The sequence below is a fragment of the Engraulis encrasicolus genome, chromosome 4, assembly GCF_034702125.1.
Source record: "Engraulis encrasicolus isolate BLACKSEA-1 chromosome 4, IST_EnEncr_1.0, whole genome shotgun sequence".
NCBI classification, from domain to species: domain Eukaryota; kingdom Metazoa; phylum Chordata; class Actinopteri; order Clupeiformes; family Engraulidae; genus Engraulis; species Engraulis encrasicolus.
This window is the reverse complement of record NC_085860.1, coordinates 32,444,907-32,466,884: the sequence shown is the minus strand read 5'-3', so window position 1 is coordinate 32,466,884 and position 21,978 is coordinate 32,444,907. Positions and strand designations below refer to the sequence as shown.

The 21,978-nt window shown below is 42.8% G+C and overlaps 2 protein-coding genes across 2 annotated transcripts in view; both read right to left on the bottom strand.

Moving 5' to 3' along the window:
- The window catches only part of LOC134447652 (zinc finger protein 536-like), a 29,074-nt gene extending 20,124 nt beyond the window's left edge, over positions 1 to 8,950 (bottom strand). The window contains exon 1 of the mRNA XM_063197222.1: positions 8,842 to 8,950. The gene's annotated coding sequence lies outside the window, so the exon portion shown is untranslated. The remainder of the gene's footprint in view (positions 1 to 8,841) is intronic.
- Positions 8,951 to 11,478: 2,528 nt separating this feature from the next.
- uri1 (URI1 prefoldin like chaperone) lies at positions 11,479 to 21,832 on the bottom strand. The gene is made up of 11 exons (XM_063197220.1): positions 21,492 to 21,832; positions 20,698 to 20,732; positions 20,291 to 20,369; positions 19,642 to 19,777; positions 17,075 to 17,166; positions 16,764 to 16,824; positions 15,980 to 16,208; positions 15,123 to 15,384; positions 14,841 to 14,998; positions 13,972 to 14,215; positions 11,479 to 13,079 (listed from the first exon to the last, which is right to left on the bottom strand). Exons 1-11 carry the CDS (start codon positions 21,558 to 21,560, stop codon positions 12,897 to 12,899), a joined length of 1,548 nt encoding a protein of 515 aa, XP_063053290.1. The 5' UTR covers positions 21,561 to 21,832; the 3' UTR covers positions 11,479 to 12,896.
- Between the last annotated feature and the right edge of the window lie 146 nt (positions 21,833 to 21,978).

The following is a 21,978-nucleotide window of genomic DNA, read 5'->3' as shown; positions in this document are numbered from 1 at the left end:
CTCTCCACATGGATGAGCCCATTGAAAAACTCTGTTACACTGCCTTAAATGACAAAAACACTCTGCTACAATCCCATAAGTCCTTTGTTATTCTCGACTCTATCCTGCATGCAGGTGTGTGTGACAAAGGGCACGAAGAAGGAAGACAAGTCTCTCTCTCTCTCTCTCTCTCTCTCTCTCTCTCTCTCTCTCTCCTGGCTTATGCTGTGCAACAGTGAATCTGTGTTAATCAGCACTAGGCCACCTGCTTCCCACCCCCCATCATGTACCCTACCCCACCTCCCGCCTCCCAATAACCCCCCTATCACCACCACAGCACTCTCTACTCTGAGCTCACACTGATTATGATGGGGCCATGAAATCACCCATATTCATGCAGCTGGAAGCTCCCACACTTTATAATGCAAAAGAGCGCAAGTGCGTGTAATACAGAAAGAGTGTGCGAAAGAGAGAGAGAGAGAGAGAGAGAGAGAGAGAGAGAGAGAGAGAGAGAGAGAGAGAGAGACAGACAGACAGACAGACAGACAGACAGACAGACAGACAGACAGACAGACAGACAGAAGATACTAAGATGGAAAATAGATAGTTTTAAGTAATTAAGCAGATTGGTGTGTTGTGCTGCCAGTAGATAGGCCTACTATACTATAATACTGAAGAATCATTGTGAAAGAATCTGGCAAATATGAACCACAATGCAAGGGAAATCACCGTTTTAAGCAGAATCAGGAACATATTTAGATGTATTGCGTAGCCCCTTAATGCACGCCGTACCTCCTGTGGCACGCTGTAATAGACATTGAAATTTAACTACTATAGTACTACACTACTATGACAGTGCACGGGGCCTTTAGTAATACATTACGACTTGGTCATTGCCATTCTGGTAACAGCTAATTTATAATGCCGTGTCTTAAAGGGACACTGTGCAGGAAATGGTCAAAAAAGGTACTGCACTTATGCTGCTCATTGAAACTGGGCTGCCTATTGCCAAATTTGATCTTTACATGAAAGTTTACTACGTAATGAACAAATATTTTCTAGTATGGTCCAAGTACAGTCATTTTTGCAGCTAAATATGACTATGTTTGGATATTCAAAATGGCGGACCATGGAGAAGATCCCCCTTTTCATGTATGAAAAGTGCAATTTTTCCAGTCATAAATGAATACTCTTATTTGATGCTGGTGGTAAGTATTCATGAAAAAGGTAACATTATTGAATGGGCAGCATGAATTCTGGAAATAAACAACTAAAAATCTCACACAGTGTCCCTTTAAGGGGTTAACTTGTATCTACAAAAGAATACATCCACAATGCACATCTGAAGGCCACTATATGCAGTAGATACTACATATATTGTATAACTACATACGTATTTTGTATATATTATATAATATACTGTATATTGTAGAACTACGCTTGGCCCTTGCTTACCACTTAACACTTTGTTTTTTGTTTTTCATAACTCAGGTCACCTGTTTAGTCATTAAACAGGTGACTTGAGTTATGAAAAACAAGAACAAAAACTCCCTGAAATACAGGCCTGCACACTCACCCTGGCATAGGTATGCATGAATAAAGACAATATCCTCATTCTTTAGCTATTGTCTCTCTTCTGCCTTCCTGTTTGGGAATTGGTTCTGTTTGTTTGTGTTTCACCGCAGACCTTAGATCATTCTGCATGATAACACGCCTTAAGCTCTCAAGTATGCAACACATATATACCAGGTCAGTGAAATGACATGAATTAAATTAACAGAGAGATAAAGAGAGGAAAGAGGAGGAAGGGAGAGAGAAAAGGAGGAGGAGGACGAGTAGAAGAAAGGAGGAGGGGGTGGTGTATTAATGGATAATTGTCCCATGGGTCGTGATAAAAGCAGAAAAGGGTCGCCATGTTCCTCTATTAAACTTCTAAGTATAGCTGCAGTTCTCTGGACAAGGGTCAGTCTCTATCACAGCCCTCCTCCTCCTCCTCCTCCCTCATTTAGGAGGAGGAAGGAGACCAGACTCCATAGAGGCCCTGGCCCAGCCAACCAGACAGAGCACCAAGACTGAGAACACCACACCACTGCTCATTAGCATATCAAGAAACTGCAAAGCATGCTCAGGGCTCTAAATTAACTTTTTCCATCACTAGCCAAAATAGCTAGTAGATATTAATCTTATCTAAACACACACTCATTAATGGTCAAAGTAGTGACTAGTAAGTTGGTCTTTTCTACCAGCCAAATTGAAATTTTACCAGCATTTGTCGGGTATTAATTTAGAGTCCTGATCCTGCTACATTAGCACGTGTTGTAGGCATATCATTCCAAAAGCTGGTTTTGGGTTTCATGAGGACTACACAGTACATTTTACGGTGTTAAATCTAAACTTGAGGAGTCAATTTAACATCTTCTACCATGTATTTGACACCAGAGTACTCTGTAAGTGTTGAATTGAACACTGTAGAATGTACTGTGTAAAAGCAGAACGTAGCAGTGTAATGGGCGGGTCATTCCAGGCTAGTGTAATGTACCAGTGTGACTTTTTTAACAGTTACATGGTGCTGGGTTTTTGGGGCAAAGGGGTCAGTTGTACCGGGCCCAGGGAGACTGGAGGCCCAAAATTGCGTTTTCATTACATTGTATGTATTGGATGGGGGGCTCTTTCAGATGACTTTGTCCTCGGCCCCGCAAAACCTGTCAGTGGCCCTGGACCCAACCCCACCTACTCCATCTGCCTCTTCCTCACAACTTTTTAAAAAAAAAATACTATATCTCTGTGGTTCTTTTTGTGCCTTCGTATGAGGTAGAACAGTAGAGAGACAGGAAACAAATGGAGAGAGAGAGCTGGGAAGGATCGGGAGACAACCTCAGGATGGAATCAAACCCAGGTCCGCGGTGTAATGGTATGGCACCTTGGCCCAACGAGCTATCAGGCCCCACCCGCCTCACCACTTAACACTTCACAGATCCACCTCTGTCAGCATGTACGACCCGGTCCCACATGAGGCCCATGCACCCAGCCCAGCGTGCAGCGGTTACCCTCCGTAAATCAGGCCGCACGCACCACCGTGCCTCATAAAGCTCATGATCTCTCTCTCTCTCTCTCTCTCTCTCTCTCTCTCTCTCTCTCTCTGATGTGCTGGCTGGCACAGCGGTGGGTGTGAGTAATCCTCTGTCAAAGGCAGGTGTGCCCCACTTTAATCCTCCCCAGTCGACTCCCTGATGACTTGGAGAGCGGTGCTACAATCAAGGGCCGCCGCATCTCAATCATAGGCTGATTCTGCCCCGCGATCTGCTCTGCTCCGCTCCGCTCTACTCGGCGCCGCTTGCCTTCCTGCCAGTCAGCTGCATCTTCTTCTGTACCAGTACAGTCGCTGATGACACTCATTTCATTTCAGTGTCACACATACACACACGCACGCATGGTGCACACATGCACACACACATTCTTTCTCTCTCTCACACACTCACTCACACACGCACTCTCACTCACACACACACACATTTCAAGTTTCGCAGATGAGCCAAAGAGCTGTTCTGAAATTAGTTTTAGCATCTCATGACTCCATGTGTCTCTGACCGTGCCACAGTATGTTTCTAAAGCATGTGCACACGACTGTGCCACACAATTTATTTCTTTTTTGAAATAGGAAGGCTGAGGCACCCGAATGCTCAGATCGATGAAAACTAAAAGGAAAAAAACAAACAGAATTAATGTGAAAAGATATTTTTCTTTCTTAAGATACTGTCAATGTCAATTTGCCATAAAATGGAAACAAGGCCATACTTCACACTAATTGAGCCCTAGTCTTGTACTGTGGCAGTTGGACTAAATGTACAGAAAAGAAACAGTTTCCTAGGGTTCAGGAAAAATGTGCACTAGTACACCCTCTTACACACTGACAAATGTGACAGATGTGAATGACTGTCTACAAGAAATTGAATAATATTACTTAGACTGCAGTAATTTGTTTCCCTCTCTCCTCCATCTGATCAGCTCATTATGGGCCTCTGATTAGATTCTGCTGCTCTTGTCTTGTCAGCGTAGGCATGCCACCACTACTAGAAGCTCCCACCTCCCTCATGGAAACACAATTACTGCACCAGATTGATTCATCTGGCCTTGTTTCATTCCCTTTGCTCGCTTTTTGCCTTTCTGTCTCTCACTCTCTTCTTTTTCCTTTTCTTTGTCTCTTTCCTCTCTTTCCCCTCTTTCTCTCTCTCTCGTTTGCCAACTAATATTATTTCCATCTGTTGGGGGGAAAAAAGTCCTTTTTAAAATGTTCCTCCAATATTATATCCACTTTAAATCCCACTGTCTGTGATGTATCGCTTTTTGCTCAGCAGATGTTTATTGTCACAAGTAGAGATTAAATATGTTCGTCTGCTCTCCGGCCAGGGCCTCTTATCCAAACATGTCTTTGTGTGATCATAATCCCCACTTGCTCAGAGGGACCACACACAAGCCATGCAAAAAAAAAACACCACACACAAGTCAATGGCTGCCTTTCTCTCTGACCACACACTTTTTACCTATTATCCGTGACCATCTTGCAACAAAGGGGCCTTACATTTGGGCTGAAAACAGTGACGGATAAACACAGTGTTACGTTACATTAACATCATCTGGGCTTTTGGCTCCCACCTTGGAGTCGTCTCAAAGAGAGCTTCAGATCTTACATGCATACCAATTACTGTATGCACAAATTCACGTAAGGGTGGAAAAGAGTCTTTGAACTCGCTTTTTTTTTTTTGCACTGGCTACGGTTGTAACTGTTAAAAGAAAGGTCTTACTGAATTAATGAATGGAGCCCACATCCAGTCACTGGATACTGTTGTCTGTGCTACAGACATGCATTTTTGCCTTAATTTGTGTCTCTAGTCTTAATGTTATATTTTTTACGGGCAGCCATGGTGTAATAGTTAGGGAGTTGGACTGCAGATCATATGGTTGCAGGTTCAGTCCCCACCCTTACCTATCCTCCATGGCTGAAGTGCCCTTGAGCAAGGCACCTAACCCCACATTGCTCCAGGGACTGTAACCAATACCCTGTATCTAAATAACTGTAAGTCGCTTTGGATAAAAAGCATCAGCTAAGTGTAATGTAATGTAATACAGTATGTTGGGACCTGCACCATGCTGTACTGGAAAGAAATTCCATCTGCCTGCAGAGTGGGCATTTAAGTGCCATTCATTCATTCATTCATTCATTCATTCATTCATTCATTCATTCATTCATTCATTCATTCATTCATTCTCTATGTCCAGTTTTCCCCTTTTACTAGCAACTCATGCCCCCTATCTCTCCGAGGGCCCAATGGTTGGGGGAAATAAAAACCAAATGGAGAGCTGCTGGAAGATTTTTATGATCTTTTAACCAGTACATTAAACATGCCAGTACCTCTTCTGACATTTTTTTTCAAAACCTAGCCCATTGTGTTTTAACCCTATAAACACACACAGCAGCTTTGCTATTAAATTCCTCGAAGAATTCAAAAGACAGGTTCAAAGAATTCGATACACAGGTTTCACCAGCTCCAGTCTTTTTTTACCTTTGTCAGGGAGGTCAACATTTTCCTTTGCAATTGGATAATGTGCAAACCCCAGACGTATGTTCAAAGATTTGCTTCCTGGCTGGTACACTCAAGCAGGGCTATTCTTATCACCTGACTAAACCTGTTCTCTAAATTTATGAGACAAGTATGAGAAATATGGTGGCGGCGGGTGCCCTATAAGCTCCTCCGGAATACCTATCTTAAGAGCGCACTAGACACTAGGCGTCGTCCACCATGGGAGCTAAGAGAAAAGGGTGATCCATGACCATTAACTCTGGGCGCCGCACGCGACTCTATATATGGAACCCCATTAAAGTACAGTGACATGTGTCATTGCGCTTCAGGCGGACAGAGAATTCACTCATTCTCCTCCGCTGGTTTTCTTATTATGCCTTCCTCCACAATCTCAATTGCCGGGGTCATCAAACACAATGACGTGAAATTGAGAAAGACAGAGGAGCACTGACAGTGCCATGGCGGGGAGGAGGGCTTTGGATAATAGAGAGAGCTGAAGACATCTCTGATACAACAACACACATTTTTCAGACTTTGGTGTGAGACTGTGCCTGATCACATAAACCAGATAGCATAATCTAGGATTAATTGTATTTATGCTGCTCAAAATTGTCATTAGTCCAAGTGGAAACCACTAGATATCCCAGTGATAGTAGTAGTATAGTGGTAGGAATTATTACAGTTCATAGTAGTATTTAGTATTATACATAGAGTGCATGTGAAGGAGCACTTACAATCTAACTGAATTACAAACTGTAGTGAGAAGCCAGACTTATTATTCAGTCTATTAAACAAATTACACTGTAATCAATCAAGCCTCAGTTGACAGGTTGCTTGGAATATGTTACCATTTTTTCCTCTTTTACACGCATCTACACTGTTCACAAAATATGCTATTCAGTTTGCTTTACCAACACACATTAACACTGATCTATTCTAGAAACTTCAAAATGTGTGTCCATTGATCAAATATCAAACATAAGGCACACAGATGATAGGTCAAAGCATATTTATACAGTTTATAAAATCCACTAAATGAAAGTTGAAAGAATGCTACTTTGGTGTTGCACACATTGAATAATAAAAACCCATGAGATGAATATTGTGATTTCTACATGTACTGTAGGCTAACACATGAGTTGAACATTCAACAACTCACTATAATAACAGTCACCTCATTGTTATATTTAGAGATCACAATACCTTGATAAAACCCCTGGTAACCTGCTTGCCAAGGCGCCATTCCTCACATAGTTTCTCTGTTTACAAAATCATTTCACGCACTGGGAGAGATATAGGGTACAATTATCATCAAATTGTGAAGGTCAAAGCAGTCAGCACCGTAGCTGTTGGGAGAACTCTTTCAGATATGATCTACATAGTTAATTCACAATGTTAAATAAGACCTAGATAGTGCAATTCAACACTCTTCTGGTTGAGCCTTCATTAGCCTAGGCCTAAATGTTGAATTAACACTGCAAAATATAGGCCTACATGTCCAATTGGTTTGTGGCTGTTACTTCTGTTAACAGTTGCTGCTGTTGAATGAGGGGCGAGATCCAGCAGCAGCATCCTCACCTGCAGCGTAATCACTAGGCTGTTTAGCACTCATTAAGGACCTCTCAGCTCTCCTCTTGACCTTTCTGTTAATGACTTTTGGAGGGAACAGAGCTGTTCAGGAGAACAGGTTGTACCCGAGGCCAACAGACAAGAGCAATATTCTTGTGGTTTCTGGTCCACCAAGGTGTACATGTGTGTGGAGACTCAGTCATTGCTATTCGATGGAATGTCAGATCATAGTATTGGATTTGGAAACTGAAATACAAAGAAGTTATCACTGCAAAGCAGCTGCATGACTTCACACGTAGGCTACGTAGCACGCGCGCAAGCGCGCACTTGCTCGACGCGCGCACAGGAGTAGACAGTTACAGTCAAAGACATGCATATTCATTCTGTAGCCCATTACAGAATAGATCCGGTCTAATTATTTTGCAATCGATTGAATTGGGTGCTTATCTCGTTTCATCACTTCCAAGAAGCCCATCATTATTCGTCATGACCTAAAACAATATGGGAAGAATGTGCAATGCTACTTCCTTAACCGCTACGCTTCAATCACTTATCCGCAACTATCTCACCATCCGTATGTGACCGCCAATTGAGCGCTTACAACTTGTGTTCACAAAGAATTCCGTGTGTTTTGGGGTTGTTGCAACATCTGCTCAAACACAAGTCCTATTGTGTTCTGAAGTGAGAGGGGAAATACGCACAGAGGGAGCGCAACAGACGTCCCAGTGGACCAGCGCCGCTTCTTTCTCCCTCTCCACACGGGCACATAGTAACGGCAATGAAAGTAGCCTTACTAAGACAAAACTAGTTTTACTTATTTACCACAAGTGCTGGATTTTGAAAGAGAGGAGCGGGGGACATGGGCACCACTGTCTCACCCGACACCCATTTCAAGACAACACGGACCAGTGACAGCTTATTTATCTTCATTCTGGGAAAACAGTTACTTTCCAAATCCAGTGATGGTAACATGGCAAATCCACACTTTAGCCCACTAAATGTTGCATTGATGATGATCAGAGCAATCTCTACAGATGCAAAAACAAGACCGTACGTAGGAGTATCATCCAAAATAACATTATTACAATAATTTTCCATTTCCTAAAACCATTATATAGGCTACTATAGGCTACTATAGCCTATATACTGTTGATCTTTGCATGGCCATATCACCAATGCATTGGAAGGAATTGTGACTGTGATGAGTGTTTATGTGATGAATATTTTCAAACTCTCAACATCTTTTCTGTTTTGATTTGCCCAAGACCACATATAGGCTTTACTGTTCGGTCTAATGTTTTCTTTCCTGAAGTGTCTGTCGGGTTTCAACTTTTCCTGTTTAGATAGGCTAATGTAGTGCTATGAGGGTGCACCTGCGGGTCAATCCTGTGATGTGACCTTATCATTTGACAGCACCTTGTTGCCATGCGAGTAGCTTCTAGACTGGACGTCTTCTTTGGTTTCTCAGGGCAACACTTAACACCATAATACTCCTTTGCAGTACGTTAGTGTGCGTCTACAATGGCGTATGACCATCACATCATTTGCGCGCGCCACTTAAAAAAAAAGCCCCGTGGCACATTCACTGTAGCCTACTAGGCTATTATTCAATAATCAATTTCCTTCCCTCCCCTTTCCTTCCTCCTCCGACCAGTCTCCTATTTTAATTTACTCTTAACTTTAAAAGACTGCACCAAATTGAAAAGCAACTCACCGTGTGTGTGGAACTTCCAGTGATGCTAGAGAATAAACATCCCAGTTTCAAATGTTCAGATGGTGTCTTCTCAAAGTCGGAGATGAACATAGTAAGACAGCCTCCTCCTTCATCGACAGTGAGATGTTCAACTTCTACGGTTTCAGTACGGGGCACAGGAGGCGTTTCGGAAAACGTTGAATTCACTAATGAGCGTGTATCGGTTTTTTATGATAATGACACCAAACATTACTATCTCCAAACTCCACCCTGTGGTGTTTATAGTGTACTGCAGCAAAGTCAAGATTCAAGATTCAAGAATTTATTGTCATTTTCAAAAAGGCAACGAAATTGTGTTTGGGGTACAATACTTAGTAGCAGCAGGTTTTCAAGTAAAGTGCAATAAGAGGTAAAAGTGACACCAGTGCTTGACCCACCCAGCCTCCCCCATCCCACTTTAAGTACAACAAAGATGAAGTGCACAATGCTCGACACCCCCCCCCCCTCTCTCTCGCACGCACGCACGCACGCGCACACACAGACACAGACACAGACACAGACACACACACAGAAATGTCCAAAGGATAGATGGATAACATTTTAGACAGTAGGCCTAATGTTCCTCAGCAGTCCTGCAAGTCCACAAGAACTAAGTGAGAATCCCTACTGCTTTATGTGACCAATTTTTAAGCAGCTGTGTATCCTCTGCAGGTGCATCAGAAGCCATTATGCTATTAAAGGTATCCAAGCTACTCAAGCCCCCATAGTCAACAAGAACTATTTGACGCTGTGTAGTTGAATGCAGTTGAGAAATGCAGCACTGTTAAAAAATGGGCCTAGTTATAAATGTCCTGTGCTTTAGGCAATCTAACCTCAGATCAATTATAGGCAACCTGGATTCTGAAACTGATCATATTGTCCAGATTCAAACCTGGTGTATCAGGGTACCAAAAGCACTCTGACCTCAATTGGTGGTACTGTTTATCAGTGTGCACCCTTCACCTTAGTAATGGTCAATGCCTGAAGTGGAAAAAAAGAGGTGCAGGAACCCTGACTGTCCGAAAATACAATCCAAAAAGAGGTGCAGGACCCCTGATTTTACGACAATCCCATCAGTACCAAATAGAGTGACCATGTCCGTGACAGCAAGACGTGTATTTTTGGATGGAGGGTTCGGGGGTCCTCCCCCAAGAAAATGTGTGTTTCTTAGATGCAATTTCATGCATTTTAATCAATTACGCGTCCGACTTAATGCTGTGCCTCAATATTAGTGCAGGAACTCTGATGATGAAAATTAAGAGGTGGGGGAACTGAGTTCCCCCCCACTTCAAGCACTGGTAATGGTCACTCTCCCATCACATTGCCTTCCTCTTTGGAAAGTGGACCCTTGTCCCTTATACACTCAGTTCAGCAGAGTGTCCCGACCTTACGTCTCTCATCGAGGGAAGCTCGCACAGCTACTGTATGCTTGACCCATCACTAGGGTAACTTATCCTGTGGGTCTTGCTGATAGCTTCTGATGGCCTCACAGCAAGTCACCACACTTTAGGGAAAGGGAGGAGTGTCCACGTCCAGCCTCGAACCTGGGCCTTCAGGGTACCAAAGGTGCGTTCTGACTGCAAAGCCAAAGGGCGGGACTCGTTCATATGAGTCAGGTCGCGCGTGCCAATCCATCACACATTTATATATTTCAATAAATTTTGGGCCCTGCCTTGGCCAAACAGTAGGGCACTCATCTACCATGCGGCTGACCCGGGTTCGATTCCCGACCAGGGTCCTTTGCCGGCCCTTCCCCATCTCTCTCTCCCCACTCGCTTCCTGTCACAACCTTCACCGTCCTATAAATAAAGTCAAAAAGACCAAAAAAAAAATCTCAATACATTTTGACAGGCGATTACATAAATAATTCTCTGTGATAAATAGGGATGCACCGATACACATTTTTTTCACTTACGATCCGATCCCGATATCTAAATTGGGATATCTGCCGATACCGATACTACTCCGATCCTATACCAAAACCACATATATGCATGGGTTTCACCTTGAGGTAGGCCCAAGGAGACTATATGGTCAGAAAAGGAAGTCAGAAGAACAGGAAACCAATTAATAAGTAAAAAGTAACAAGTAAAAAAGTAACAATCCCATCCTGAAAACTAATATGCAAGTGTTATGATTTCAAATTAACATTACACTCAATGTCTGTATCAGGAAAGTTCCGATACTTTAGAAAAATTCCGATCCTATCCGATCTCTGAATTATGTTGATATCTGAACCCGATACAGATATCCCATCCCTAGTGATAAATAGGGTACTCCTCTATGGGGTCACAATTATTTCAAACTACATAAGCCTTGTTTTGAGGCTAGACAACAGTGGTTTGAATGAAATTAACGCGACTCAGAAGAAAATGTTTTGCATAACAGTGTGCGATCAAGCAGACAAATATCCTTTGTGTACTAATCCACCCAGTGTACATGGCACATTATTAAGTTCGTCATTATCTTATGCTGTTGCTTAGCATCCAATCTCTGCTAATTGAAGCAAGGAAGGCACGTCCATGTACTGGCTTTACATAATTAATCACAAACCTTCACTATGCAATACACTGATGGAGAGCGCACATCCATTAGCAGTTTGGTTTAAAAGAAAACATATTTTCAGAGAAAAACAAAACATTTATTTATATTTTTCAAGTTCACAGCGACATTTTTTGTTCTGTTTTCAGTCATAACAGGAAGTTGATGTACAGTACATTCAAAGTAACAAAAAGACAAAATAAAGCAAAAGGTTGGAAAAGACTATTTTGTTCTCAAGCCTTTACCCATCCCCAGAGCAGAAAGGTAGTGTATAAAACCAAACAAACAAACAAAAAACCTTGTGGATATTAGCAATGGCAAACAGTATTATTGTGGCTTCACCAACACACAACTACTGGCTTCGGGGTTATAATTGTCAGTCTACTTATATTAATGTGAGGGCAACATAAAAGGGGTATTTGCACTAAAAAAATCAGCTTCTTGTTTAGCTGTGCAAGACAGTAGGGTCTACAAGTGGCTGGGAAGGCAGGGAATAGCAGCGAGGGGAAAGCAGCATGCTGTAAAGAGCACAAAAGTCGTCGAATAAGTACACAAAAAGCTGCATGAAGAGCATGATCCGTCTGATATCTGGCGCCATACAAATCACAAATTCATACAAAACTTATTTTTATTGCGTGTGTACAAAACCGCAGTCTTCTACAAAACAGGGTTTGAAATCTACAAAAGCTGTAAGCATGGGGTTGGGTAGGGTGTGTGAGGTTTTTGATACACATGTGTGTATCATTTTCTAATCCAAGACTGCAACTACAGCCAGTCCCAAATTGTGAGGCCCACACAATGCAGTTCACCAGCAACTCATTTGGTTCTCTTAACATAAGACGATAAAATGCAAAATATGCAAGATGACATACTTGTAATCTCATGTGGATAATGCCAGAAGCATGCGTCAGGTCAGAACATGGATAGCTGGTGGAAAAGGATGGAATAGCCATTCGTTAAAGAAACTTGTGAAAGATGACACTAGGAGGCAGAGAGGGAGAGTGGGGAGTAGTGTCCCGGCCTTGCTAACCCTCTTCACTGCTCCGTCACCACCAGCTAACTGAACTGCTAGGCTGAGGCAGTGGGGAATCATCATGAGCCAGCACCCTGGAAGGATGGGCATGGCGGGGGGGATCACAGGTGCTGAACATAGCCAACAGGTGGTGATACAGTTAATGAGGCAACTTTTTGGTGCAACGTTGCTGGGCAACATCATGATTGGCCAGTGTTTTTGATGGAAACATTAAAAAAAGCTGTTAGTTTTATCAAGACAACATGGCTCATCAACAGTTATAGTGAGAAACGTACCAAACAAAATCTTATCGTATCATTCCAAAGAAACATTGCTCAAAAAATTTCCTTGTGAATCATCACCTTTAGGCAGAGCTCTAAGTTCTATACAAAAGAGATTCGGTTATGTAGGTATGGATTAGTGTGCAGGCGTTTCTGTTTCTTTTACTGGCTGTGTGCATCATGTGAATGTGTGTGGTAACTTCTCATTTCTGCTGTAATCGGGCAGCTTTGAACTTGGACACCCTCTTAGGTGGCTCCTGAGGCGTCTCTGTGCACAGCTCCTCCGACTTGCGCTCGAGGATTGTGGGTAAGGCGGGCGGGGCGATGGTCAGATGGGGGATGGAGGAGGGCAGGGGATCCTTCTCAACCACTGTGCCAGAAAACGCCTGCAGAAATGACACACATCACATTACACTTAGATGACCCTTTTGTCCAAAGCAACTTGTAATTGTATACGTCGATACAGGTTTTTTTCTGTAAAGGCCCCTGGAGCAATGTGGGGTTAGGTGCCCTGCTCAAGGACACTTCAGCCATGGATTAAGGTTTAGGGAGGGTACAGACATAAAGCATGCCACATTGTTTTCCTTCTCTCTTCGCTGTGTGGTTTGGAAGGTCTTTGAGTAGGCCCCCTGATACAATAAAATGTCTTGCGTCATTGCTTATTCCACCACTTTTGATGCTGCCTGTTTGAACTGCCCAGTGGGAAGAAACTCCTACCACATGAGGCATGTGTGGGACATTTAGACATTGGTCGTCAGGAGAGATTGAAATTCGGTTCACTTTGTTTGCCACCAAACCACACCATAGCTCATTACCACAATCAAACACCACAGCAACTCATCATGAAAATTATATATACAAATTAATTTACTTCGGTCACTCTTGTTGGTGTTCACAGTTAACTACAGTTTAAGTACAAGTTCAAGTTATTTTATTTGTCACATACATATTATTTGTAGTGAAATGATGATGGGGTCATCAGCTCTGTGTCCAAAGAAGTAAAGTAAAAAAGAAATAAGTAATAAAACAAAAATGATTAATTAAAAAGAGCACTGTTCAGTAAGCTAAGAGAGCAGCAGATGGTGGATAAACCACCTTGACTAACATCCAAACAAGTTCAGGCTGCCCTGCGGTCAAAGGGTACAACAGTGTCAACCCGTACTATCCATCATCATCTGAATGAAAATGGACTTCATGGTAGGATACCCAGGAAGACCCCACTTCTGACCAGAGTTTGCAGTGAACACCTCAAGTTTAGAGAGCAGGAGTCGTACGTACCTCAAAGCGGCTGCCCGTGTGCGTGGGGACGCCGGGCGGGCTGTCCTCCTCAGTGACGTAGTCGCTGGTGTCGCTGTGCGTGTTGTCGTCGTGGCTGAAGGCGCGGGACAGCATGGAGCGCCGCTCCTCGAAGTCCGCCGCGCTGCTCTCGCTCGTGTCGCTGCACACACTGTTCTCGCGGCTACGAGACTTCAGGATGGACTTGCGCGGGATCAGCTCGCCGTTCACCTTGTCGACAAACAATCTGAGACAGGACGCACACACGCAGATGCACACAGGTACACACAGACACAGTTATGCAACTGTTGCATCCAAACTATACTGTTAAACACATTCAGTGCTAGTGTAGCACTATTTACAGCACAAGAGAAATAGAAAACGGCAAGAAAACACTGGACTCCACGGCCAGCAACACACACCTTGGAATCTTTTATGAAATTGTATTTGATCGTACAGGGAAAAAGTTGGAGTCAGTTTGGGGATAGGTTGTCTAAAATACATTAGATTAGGTAGGGAAAAACACTCTGAATGGGTCACACAAACGCCATCCACGAATGTGTTATTAATACGTGCTAATTTAAGTTTATGTTGGCAAACCCTGTAGAGCATTGAGCCATTTATTGATTATTATTATTTTAATAAGATGACAAAACAAGTTTGCAATTCTAAGCCTAAGTGCAAGTGAAAGCGAGATGGCTGGTGGGTGAACATCAGAAGACCAGACCATGCATGAGGCCTACAGGAATAAGACGACAAAAAAAAAAAAAATGCACTCTCTTGTTTATTCTCTTACAAAGATTTCACTGTAATTTGTTCTCTTAAACAAATGAACAACCAAACGTGTTTCAGCATCAGTGTGCAGGAGGTACCTGTAGATGTCTGCTGGTGAGGTGATCTTGTGGTGTTGGTCGTGGCGAGAGTGGCCATTGGCTTTGCCGATCTTCTTCTTCTTCTTCTTGGCCTGCTCCATTTGCTCCTTGCGCTCACTAAACTTCAGCATAGTGTTCTTCCCCGTGTTGATGCGCACCTGAGTGGACACACAGACGGAACGGCTTTGTCTTAATATGCATATTAGGAGGAGAAAGTCGATCACAGTGGCAAAACTTTGGTCAGTCAAAAGAAATACTGAAATGAAACAAAAAGGTCGCCACCTTCTTGGGCTCCACGGTGTGAGAGAAGTAGATGGTGGGCAGAGCATTGGGGTCCTCTTCTTCATCATCATCCTCCTCCTCGTCCTCTTCTTCCTCAGGGTGTGTATGTAGGACTCCGTTGAGCTGCCTGTTGTGCGTGTCTGATGTCCCATGGTCTTCCTCAGGGTTGCCGTTGGTCTGGCCTGTGCCATCGCGCTCCTTCTCCTCCTCGGAGGAAGAGGACGAGGTGTCCTCCCCGTTTGTGTCTGTGCTGTCACACATCCTGAAGAAGAAGCAATGACAACCAATAATGCAGTCGATCTGACCCCCTTAAGAAAACGTTATGAACCCTTCTAGCAGGCTTCATATGTTTTCAGGTAATTAAAAAAAAAAACACCTTAAGGTATTTTAGTGAATCTTGAATCATGCACAACTCAGCAAATCAATTATAATAGTTGCAGTTTTATAAAATATGTATTTAATGAATTTACTCCTGTAGCTGAATAATAGTTTTTATGTACTGTATGCAGTGCATGAGTCCTTTCCAACTCCTACCAAATCAAAAGTCATTTCTGACAATTCTAATGCTATTCTTATTTTACATCAATCATTACTAGTAGTAAGTATCTTTTTTTTTTTGGTCATTGTATGCCATCTTGCTTAACAAAAAAAAAAACAATGGTTGTTGGTGTCGTCTGTATGCATGTAGCGCACAGCAATGCGCGTTCAAAATCCTCCTTACGTTGCACCATAATTGGTTCCCATGTAATGAATTCTGTGTTTTAGCTGTAGAGTGTGTACTGTGCAGTGTATGCAGGGGTGTCAAAATAGGGTCAAAGTGGGGCACCAGGGCCCCACATATCGAGTCCAGCTCCTACCGGTCGCGCTCGTCCAGCTGTTCCTCCTGGGCCTCCAGAGCATCCAGTTGAGCCCAGAGGTCCTCTTCAGTCAGCACCCCTTCATGGTCACCGCCATCGCTGCCTTCCGTCTCGGTGACCTTCACCTTCACCCCTTGATCCTCCTCCTCTATGTCTACCTCCTCGATGAGGTCTACCGCAAAGTCGATCTTCGGCTTGGAGTGTGGCTTGTGGGCCATGCGCCGCTTTCCTGGTGGTGGGGTTAAGATGATGTTAAGTACATGGCATGCTGGCATAATGCTAATGCTGATAGGAGCTCACGCTTGCCCAATCAGAGCAACTTTTTTGTCTTTAAAGGATAACTTCAGTCAATTTCAACATGCAGTTGTAATGCTCAGACTACCCTGGACTTGTCAGTAATCTGAGTTTTTTTTTTTTTTTTTCTCCAGCCTTTTCCGAGATCCTGGTCATTGTAATGTAATGCGCTTTGTTTACATTTCAAAAAAAGATTTTCATTTATTCCCAAAAACATCCAAAAGGTTATACAACATCATCAGACAACTAGCAAACAGCGGTACGTTTTGGGAAAATATTTGGAGTAGGCCTATGTTCATTAAAAAAAATGTAACCAAACACTCTCCCATTAGAATAGCTCATATCTCGGAAAGGGCTGAGCCGAAAAATGTGGCATCACCGGGTGCTGACAAGTCAAGGGTAGCGTGATCAATACTACAGCATATTGAAATTGACTGAAGTGGTCCTTTAACATTAACTAATAAACAACTGAAAACATGAGGAATTTCACCTTTGGTCGTTGCTTCCTCATTTAGCACCTTTTCTCGGATGTCCACATAGTCCCCTTTACTCTGGAATAATGGAAAGAAAAACACAAATTCTATGAGCTTTGCAAAAGATACAATAAATGTGCAATCAATAACAGATGTGTACTTGACTATCATTACACTCAAGCAGCAAGAACAACTACTAAAAGTTTGTAAATATTTCTTTAACCTAACCGCCACTAACCCTTACAGTTTCCAAATTACATTAGTAACCGGGTGTGCATTTGGAGAGTTCCAGTATAATGCTACAGTATCGTTAGAGAGAAAGGCCTACCCCTGAAACCCGGTCCAGGTCTTCTGTAAAGCTGGCTCTGCCTTCAAAATTCTTTACCACTTTGTGCAAGTCATCAAGAGTCTTTTTCACATCTGTAAAAATGAAAGGGAAAGCAAGAAAGAGGATTTGGTATGGTATACCTTGTGAAACTGCTGCCTTAAAACACTTGTGTAAAACACATAACACAAAATGGGGTAGTTGACTGGTAATACACTAAATGTATGCAACAAAAAGTCATGCTGCTACCACATCCAATTCACAATGCGTTACGCTGTCTGGAGAAGAGGCATTGAACCTCAGTTGCTCGGGGTTCCCCTTTCAGTGAGCAAGAAGTACAATGCAATAGTATAATATGCCTATGTCACTACTTATGTGCTGCTTTCTGTTATATTCAGATGCTTACTGAAGATAAAACATCCATTTCAATTGACATACAAAAACGCATTCAAGTTGGAAACAAAAATACACAATAAGAAAAAAGAAAAAGTATTTTCACGCAATTACATGGTACTTTCACGTTTTCAGGTACTCCGTGCAAATATTTGGCAAGATCTGAGTTTTCTTCCTGGCTGTATAACGCTCAAAATTTTGACTGCAGCTTTTTAGGTCACCCATCATTCATTGATCTGTAAGCTACAGATGAAGTTTTTCACCAATATCTTTAAAAAGATTCATTTTGAAGTAGCTGGTGTAGGCTGGACTTTAGCAACAACAAACATAGGCCACCCTACATACTAGGTATTCCACATGTATCCAGTTTCATGCATGTGTACTGCCCCTTGCCCTTTAGCATTTTGGAATGCCCTTCATGGCACTTGGACAGAGCCTCTGGGCCATGACAACCACAACCAAACACATGCTGAAGAAAAAACATCAGATAAATAGGGGGACGTAAACATACTGAAGATGGGCAGTAAGGTCTAAACAGGCTTCTGTCCTGAACTAGCCCTAGTGACGCAACACCTTCGGCAGATCGAATCGCGATTGCAAGTCTATGATAATCAGGCAAGTCCTGAACAGCCCTTAGGCTTCAAAGGCGTAATATTTGCTGTGAAAAGTCATCTTTATCCTAGAATGGTAGGAACGGAAACGCTTTCCACCGAGGCGTGGCTCCACTTTTTTTTGTCTTTACCGCCTATTTTCAGTTCCAACCGGGACGATTTTGGAATTGTCTCAGATGTGGTTCCAGACGTGCAAAGCCTAGTTCCAATTGTGACACGTTGCCCTCTCTGTAACTGATTGGCCATCATGCGCAATCATTTAAATTCCCCACCCACGCACTTTACAATCTCCATGGCTTTTTTACAGCCAGCTTTTACAAGTAGGCTAGACAATCAGACATTGATCAAGCAATTATGTTATTTAAAGTGACTCCAGTCCTAGGCCAAGGACTGAGTTGTCAAGGAATTGTGCTTTTTGTGTCTTCATAGGCTACAGGTTGCTGCCTTGTTCGTGAGCCTCGCTGATGCTGTTCCACGGTCGCCTTTATTAAAAAGCTGCTGGTGTTTTTAATAACTATTACAACAGAGCATACAAATTATGAGGGCACAAAAGTAATTTAGATAGCTCGTGCTGTAGCCCAGAGGGATTTTACAAGCGGTCCTAGGCTGTATTGACTGTTACATGCAGCCACAGAAGGAAAAAAACAGCGTGACCAATGCGAATACTGGTAATGCAAGTAAGAACCTGCAGACAAGAGGAGCACGGTACTTTCATTAGATTTCACAGGTACGTTTGAGGGAGAGTGTGCACGCTGTAAAATTAGGATAAACATCTCCCCGAAAGTAGTTTTTGGATGATGGGATGTCTGGCTATTCATTTGCTTCCTGGTTTGCGAGCTTTGCACTTTGGCAAGACACAGGGAATAGGCTACAGTTACTACTAAAATCAACAGTCTAACCCAGTTTTTTTGATCAAACGCCCCCTTGAACTCATCATAAGCCTCCCAACGCCCCCCGACCTCATCATAAGCCTGCCAATGCCCCCCTTAGTATTGAAAAATAAAATAAACTAACGCAACACAATGCTAACTGAGCTCTGCCCCGACTCAGCTGCATTCTTCTCAACGCCCCCTAGGGCACCCTAACGCCCCATAGGGCACCCTAACACCCCCTAGGGGGCTGTACCACCCCCGTTGAGAAACACTAGTCTAACCTGTCACTATCAAACAGCCTACAATTCACAAGACAAGGGACTTGACTTGCCATTTGAGTGCACATAATGCGTTACTGCTATCCTTTTGATGAGGACTCTTGCTTGTGTTATTAACTTGGTATGAAAGACATGGATATGCTCAGTGTTCTCGCGGCCACTTCCAGCGGCTGCTCACTCCACCTACGCCCCAGGTGAAGAACCTTGTAATGTAAATAAATACGTGCCAAACAAGTTCCGTCAAACTCCATGAATATTTATGAAGCCTAGAACCAAGCATGGCTCTAATGTAAAAAAAAGGTTAATTGCCAACAATTTCAGTGCATTCCATTACTCTTGTTCTCTGCATAGTGACTTCTGAAGAGTAAAGGAGACACATCAGAAACATGAAATGGAATGTCCTTCCTGAAACTTACGTGTCTTCCTGTGTTCCACGATCTTCTCAGCCTGTTTGGCAGAGCATTTCGCAAACCAGTTGTCACCCAACAAAACGGTCACCTCGTTGGTGTGAACCAGCTTCCCTGGCATGAAGGCCAGAGGCCCAAACGGTACCTGGGGAGGACACAAAAGAAGTGTGCAGGGGTAAAAATTTGGTCATGTTACCCTCAAGACAGTAGAAGAAAATTTGATTAGGAAGGGTTTAACTAATGAAAAGACTGTGTTATGCTGCAGGGCAAAGTAAGTGGACAGTAGGATGAGGTTGTGTGTATGTCATGACAAAACACAATTTTCTTAACTCGGCAAAGAACAGGTCAAGAACCTCTGAGTGCTCTGCTCACTAACCAACACCATTTTGACAAGGGTAATGACTAATTGAAAAATTGTGTTCACAAGGTTTAATTACATTGTGAGAGATTACATGATCAGGGGAGGAATGGACAATCTGTTACACAGGCAGGCACAACCAAGTAAACCTTAGTTAGTCTGATAACATGTCAACCCATCAGGCATTAGAGTGCAGTGGTCAAATCCTAAACAATGCCAGGTCTCAAAAACAATATAGGACAATGTGCTTCTCATGTGAAGCAATTGCACCATTTTGTGAAGTCCTGCTGTTCCACATACCATAATGTCATAGGACAGCTGGTCAGGAAGGGTTTTGAGACGCTCTTGAAGACAGTCATAGTCCTTCTCAATTTTTTGCCTACAGAAGAGGGAAAAACTTCATCACATACAGGTACTCGTGTAAATCCCTAAATGGGTCATTAATGTCTTTTTTAGAAGCAGAGAACAGGGTGATGCAACCACAGCTAATGTCACTATTGTATGAATTAAATCTCTTTTTTATCTAAAAAAATATCTTTAATTCAATACAATTGTGGCGTTAACAGTAGCCACACCTCCTGATTTCCTTCACTAACACAGAAATGTCAATGACCCAAAGAACTCCACTGGAAGCCCAATTACACACTCTGCTTTTCCAAAAATATTGGCACTGAAAGGACAAATGGCCCATTTGGTGTTACACTTACCAATGTTCAATCTGGCCCTCACAGCCTTTCACCACCTGTCGTTGAAACAGTAATAAAATATATACTTCACATCCAGTCAAGAGCCCACTAACATGGGCACAGAGGACAGGAAGAAGGAAATGCCTCTTCACTGTGAGCTGACCTACTTGGAAGACTATCTGTGCAATCGCATGAATTACTTTTCTACAGAAAACTTTGCAATGTGTCTCTTACACTGGTTCCCAAATGGCTGAAAAGTCTGTGGGGACAGTACAAGTTATGCCGAAAAAGTAAAAGCATCGTTTACTTTTACTTTTCATTCTCTCGATGTTCCCACGTGTCAGATTCCGACAACATGACCTCATTTTATTCACTTGAAGAGTTGGTAGACTTTCTCGGGGAACACAGGCCAATGCTACTACTAACTGATAAAACTATAGCTGCTACTGGAATAAAAGTGCTACAAGACACCCATGTGAAGACGTGGTCCGAATGCAGCCCCTGTGGAAATCTCAACAGAGAGAGCAACATGTGATACGGAAGTTTCTAGAAACACGACCATTTCAACATAACACTTTCCTTAGCTGCAAGAAGATGCACGCTCACAAAACAGAGAGAGACATAGATGAAATAAACACAATATAAAGTGATGGTAAACAATTGCATGACCCAAACGCAGAACTTCAAAATAATATCGTATATCACACAAGGCATGGGGCGCGTGCAGCGTGGAAGGTTTTCGTTGGCTGCTGCAAAGTGGCTAGTTAGCACATTAGCAGCTCCCAAGTTCATCTTGTAAATGCATAACATTTTACCTTTTTATGCTCTTCTTGAAGCCTTCCTACATCTAAAGCCACATCACTTCTCCCTGTTTTTCCAGCCATTGTTGTGCGTTTGACAAAATCAAGTAGTTGCTGTTTATATGAATCACAGACAACTCAAGGGTTGTGAGTCCTAAAGAAATGTTTATGAATGCAATGGAAGGTATTCCTTAATCCCAGCCACGTTATGTTCATCAATGATGCCGTCGTCTTCCAAGATTCCAAAATTGAGACCATTTCACACATGCATTTTAGGATTCCGACACCTTTACAGAAACTTCCACGGATTTAAATCCCCTTTTGATATTCGTTATCCCAGTCGCTGCTGCGCCATATCCGTCTATTTATTCCTGGTGTATTCTGGGTAGAATATATTCTAAACCACAACAACGTTGGGTCCACGTGACAGGTCCCCTGACCCACCCACCTACTTGGCATAAGCAGATGGAGAAACCAACCACATAGCATATATCGAGTACGT

Coding starts and splice junctions, on each gene's coding strand:
- uri1 (XM_063197220.1), bottom strand. CDS start 21,560: ATGGCTGGAAAAACAGGGAGAAGTGATGTGGCTTTAGATGTAGGAAGG. Junction 15,385..15,979: donor CAGCTGGACGAGCGCGACCG/GTAGGAGCTGGA, acceptor CTTCTTCTTCAG/GATGTGTGACAGCACAGACA. Junction 13,080..13,971: donor ACACGGGCAGCCGCTTTGAG/GTACGTACGACT, acceptor TCATTTCTGCAG/GCGTTTTCTGGCACAGTGGT.